At 50.1% G+C, this 5,017-nt stretch overlaps 1 protein-coding gene across 6 annotated transcripts in view; it reads left to right on the forward strand.

Annotated features, from left to right (window-relative positions):
• The window catches only part of CAMKK2 (calcium/calmodulin dependent protein kinase kinase 2), a 63,225-nt gene that overhangs the window by 36,502 nt on the left and 21,706 nt on the right, over positions 1 to 5,017 (forward strand). For 4 of the 6 annotated variants that reach the window (XM_021713323.1, XM_008059961.1, XM_008059962.1 and 1 more), the window contains one exon: positions 2,739 to 4,012. The exons of 1 other annotated variant lie outside the window; for it this stretch is intronic. In XM_021713323.1, the coding sequence (XP_021568998.1) occupies positions 2,739 to 2,909 (171 nt within the window). In that variant the 3' untranslated portion in view covers positions 2,910 to 4,012. Of the gene's footprint in view, positions 1 to 2,738; positions 4,013 to 5,017 lie in introns of those variants that run through there. One more of the 6 variants, XM_008059965.1, reaches the window with a different exon arrangement.

The raw sequence follows: 5,017 nt of genomic DNA on the forward strand, positions 1-5,017 counted from the left end.
TGAGCGTGCCACTGCCCTCCAGCCTGGGCAACAGAGTGAGACTCTGACTCAAAAAAAAAAGCTTTATTTTTTATAATTTTTAAGTAATTCACAAACTACATAATTCACCAAGTTAAAATGTACAGTTTAGGCCAGGTGCGGTGACTCATGCCTGTAAACCCAGCACTTTGGGATGCCGAGGTGAAAGGACCACTTGAGCCTGGGAGTTCAATACCAGTCTAGCTAGGCAACATGACAAGGTCTCTACAAAAAAAATTTAAAAATTAGCTGGGCATGGTGGTGCATGCCTGTAGTCCCAGCTACTCAAGAGGCTGAGGCTGGAGGATTGCCTGAGGCCAGGAGGTCGAAGCTGTGGTGAACCATGATCGTGCCTCTGCACTCCAGCCTGGGTGACAGAGTGAGATACTGACTCAAAAAAGAAAAGTACGATTTTGTTGTTTCTCATATAATCACAGTCTTGCAGCCATCATCGCAATCAACTTTAGAACATTTTGATCAGCTCAAAAAGAAACCCCGCAGCCCTTATCTGTCCCTACCCAACTCTCCTGTCCCCAGCAACTGCTGGTCAGCTTTCAGTTTTCTATAGATTTGCCTGTTCTGGACATTTCATATAAATGGAGTCACACAGTATGTGGCGTTTCGTGTCTGACTTCCTTCCCTCCGCATCCTGTTTTTGGGCGGTTCATCCTCGCTGTGGCACGTGTCAGTGTGTCCTTCCTTTTTATGACTGAATAATATTCCATTGTATGGACAGACTACACTTGAGCCATTTGTCCGTTGATAGACATCGTTTTCACTTTTTGGCTGTCACGAGTGAATACCGTGGCTGTAAACGCTCGTGCCCAAGTGACAGCCACTTCTGTTCATTAGGACTTCGCTTATGATATGGAATTTCTTTTTCTTTGTTTTGAGTTAGAATTTCTTGACTACCTATACCATTGGAGTCCAGGGGCTTCTATGATAATTCAGGAGAAACACTTGCTTGGGAATTCTTTGTGCTTTTGAGAGAAACCTTGCCCTCCAGGGTAGAGTAGGGAAAATGGCAGTAGCAGGCGGAACCACCTTCTGCAGCGTCAGAAGGTGACTACAGTCCCAGACCTGTCTGCAGCCAGATGATGGGGCAGCCCCGCCTTGGTTGGGAGCCCTACGGGATGACGGGGCGTGGAAGTGCAGTGGGTTGGCCTGTCCTCAGCCTTCTTCTTCTTAAGATCTGTTTTGGGATCTGCCAAGCTGGGGCGCCTCCCATCTGTGAGCACGTCGGCTGTTGGTTTCTTTTTAGTGAGATCAAAACGGCAAGACGCCAACAAATGGAGTTTGTCCCAAAGGGCTTTAATGCCCCTGCATTCCCTTCCCTGGGGATTCCCTGCCCTCAGCCCTCAGCAGGTGGGATGCTTTGGTCGCTGGAGCTCACAGAGCTGATTCAGGCATTGAGGGTCTCGGGCCAAAGGCCCACCTGCTGCTGCAGCCAGACCTACCTAACCCCTACGAACAGGTAGCTGTGAAGACAGAAACTGAGGGCCTGAACTGGCATCTGGTTACAGCGCCCTCCTCCTCTGGGAGATTTACCCTCTTTCTTCCTCGGAAACATAGAAAGTCAGTGAACCTGATTTCAAACAAAGAGGTTTCTTCCTCGGGACATACAGACATCATACTTTCTCTTCTCTTGTGTAGCGACAGTCTCCCTTCTGGATGGGGGACCCAGATCGTTGAGGAACGACGGACAGTAGCCATGTGGCATGCCCAGTGGCATCTTTTAGAACGGGAGAGCTGCATGGTGGTGGCCAGGAGGCGGGCGTCTTCTTAGGGATTCCCCCCCACCACCTCCTGTCACATCATTCACCTTAGGTTCTTTGGGAAGCAAGGCCCTCTTCCTCTCTCTTCCAGGGAGGGAAGGACCTTCTCTTCTGAGGAAGGACATCCCCTCAGCCTGGGGCAATTACTGACAGCCCTTTCCTAGGGCTGACTGTATGCCAGGCCAGGCCAGGGCAGGCCTGGGAGGTCCTGCTCATGCCCCCACAAACTCACAGTCTGGTGACTGAGGACAAGTGTCACAGTCTCTGCCCTGTAAGAGCTCACAGCTTAAGAGGGTGATTGCAATCCCTAAAAACTTTCAAAGACAGGCCTCCTGGGGCAGGGGGAGTGCATACTGCTTGTGATTTGTGTAGTGATCATAGTTGTCACATAATTTTGGGTCCATCCTGCAGTTCCTTGCTATTTCTGTCAGTTGATGCTGGTTTTCCGTTTGCAGAGGGTATGGATGCAAAGTCTCCTTTGGAAAATGTACGTGAGCAAGAAAAAAGTGGGAGAGGGCTAGGCACCCTAGCTCACGCCAGTAATCCCAGCACTTTGGGAGGTAGAGGCCAGAGGATTGCCTGAGCTCAGGGGTTTGAGACCACCCTGGGCAACCTGGCAAGACCTCGTCTCTACAATAAATTTAAAAATTAGCCGGGCGTGTTGGCACCACCTGTCGTTCCAGCTACTTGGGAGGCTGAGGTGGAAGAATGACCTGAGCCCAGCAGGTAGAGACTGCAGTGACCATGATGGTGCCACTGCCCTCCTCCCAGGGTGACAGCGTGAGACTCCAATTCAAAACAAAAAACTGAAACAAAGGGGGAGAGGCTCTCCCAGTGGAGTAGATCCTGTTCCCAGGGGTGCGAGATGGCACACGATGTGGGAGCAGCTGGCTCTGCCCTGCCGGCTCCTCTGAATCTTATATTGGTTTTCTGTCCGGTGAGCAGGAAACAAGGCAACGAAGACGGCCTCCGGGGCCCCGACCCGTCCCCCGTGGGGCAGGAGGAAGTACTCTTGTGAAAGGTGGCCCCCACGTGGAAAGCTGGGGGGCCCGGGTCCCTGGCTCCCCCGCACGCGTGCATCAACTACGGCAGGAGGAGGCGATGGAGCCCGAGTAGCTGTCCGGACGACTGGACCTCGCATGTGCCCGCGCCGCCTCTGCGGGGCTACTGCACCCCATGTTTCCATAGCAGCATGTCCTACGGAAACGAGCACGTGTGTAGAGCCTTGACTGTTATCTCTGGTTGTTTGTTTTTTCCTTTGTTGTTTTAAAGGGGACAAAAAAGGGAGGGGGGAACTTGACTCCATGACGTCAACCTTGGCCGCTGGCTGGCCAAATGGACGGGTGTGAGGAGTTGCAGACCCAGACCCATGTGCATTTGGGGACAGTTGCTTTTTAAAATGTTTTTATGCCAAAAATTCTTCATTGTGATTTCAGAACCATGTCCGATACACCCAAGTTAATGTGTGTGGGGTTTGAAAATGGTGGAAAAGTGAACAGAAAAGTCCTGGGGTCTGCGACCAGGGAGTTACCATCGCATTTGAGAAGGTCTGTCACTTTGGAAAGGTTGGGTGTGACTCGGCATGCCACCCCAAACCGTGGCACCTTCCAGAATCGTGGACTCAAGCTGTCAGAGCAGGGCTAGCACTCAGTAGCTGCAGTGAGTTTCAATGCAACTTATTTGTAAGAAGGATTTTTAAATTTTTTATGGGTACAGTTGTAGTCAGGAAAACAGAAAGGGCTTGAAGTTTAAGTGCTTCTGGAAGGGGATTTTCTTACCCTAGAAGGGCATTCAGCAGCTGTGGTGGGAAAAGTTTCTCCTGCAAGACTGAGTGAGTTTCTTGATGACAGCTGCTCAAAGCGGGTTTCTGAGACAATTGACTGAGTTCAGTACATCTCTTTGTTACATTACAAAAACTTCAGGGTGAAATCCTATACTTCCATGTACATTACATGGCTTAAGATCACGCGAAAAAAATATTTTCAATTCTCTAACTAGACTGAACTCTCGAGTACAGTAGTTCAGAAATTATTTAGAGCTTCCAGGATATATTTCATGGCTTCAGGCATGTGATCCAAGTTACAGCCAATGAAACCTGTGCCTGTATATATCAGCAGCTTTGCTTGTTTATAACCTGTGTATTCTAGAGACTGCTAAGGCTTTGTTTTCATTATAAATACTAGCTGAGTGTTGTAGTCAATGAAATACCCAGTTTCTGGAGGGCCAGTTGAGAAATGCTTTCACTCGACTGACGCACAGATGATCATTCTTACTTTTAGATCTTCCTTAGGGGTCCACACGGTAATGTTGGGGCACCTTTTCAGAGAAGATTATTGAAACCCAGAGCAATCCTTGGGGCACAGGGAAACTGGAGCTTTGCACAGAAGTTCCCCTTTTCCAGCCAAAAGTCTGGAAAGAAATGTTTTATCGTGTTGTCTTCCAGTTAACATTGGGAAGCTTGGTTGAGGTTCAAGTGTGACTCCTTCCGGAGCCACTTGTGGGCGAGTGTGAAGTACCAGGGGTGGAAAACTGGAAGGACTTTCCCCTGGGAAAGTCCGAGCTCCGCTTTCCAGCTCTTTGTAGAATCTGGTTTAGGGAAAATAGCATCGGTAACAGGACTCAGAAAGAAGACTGTGCTTTCCTGAGGTTTCCATCTGATCAGCCCTGGTGCGAGGACTTCTCTGAGAGACAGAAGCAAGGCCTTGTGGCCCCCCTGCCCGCCCATTCGCAAAGCCTTGGGCGTTCTTGGCTTCCATAAGTTTTCTTAAGCCTTGACTCTGGTTTAGCCAGACTTTTCTTGCTTCCGTCTAAGCAGTTCAGAATTAGGGCATGGCAGTTTCGAAGCACAAAGGACACCAGGCCAGGGAGGGCCGCCTCGCCTGCTTGCCTTCTGTTTGGAACTTACGCATCTCTTGCCCTCGTCCTTTACATTTATGGGGAAAGGACTCAACAGTGCCACCCTTCTGGTAGCAGATGGGGCTTGGTGAGTTTGTAGTAAGCACCTTGCAGAGCTTGAAGCCAACAGGTCCTTGATCTTAGGCCCAGCCTGTCTGTTGGGCTCCAGCCTGGCTGAGTGGCATGCCCGAGGGGCGCGGCAGCACACAGAGCTTCTGCAGAATTCCTCTTGTTTACACAGCCGCATCGGGCGCCATTTCTCCCTCCCCACCATGGAACTTTCCATCTGAGATTTCTTATGTGGACTGCCAGCAATCGGGCGGTACCCA

Source organism: Carlito syrichta, unplaced genomic scaffold, assembly GCF_000164805.1.
Source record: "Carlito syrichta isolate Samal-C Ts95f unplaced genomic scaffold, Tarsius_syrichta-2.0.1 Scaffold304458, whole genome shotgun sequence".
NCBI lineage: Eukaryota > Metazoa > Chordata > Mammalia > Primates > Tarsiidae > Carlito > Carlito syrichta.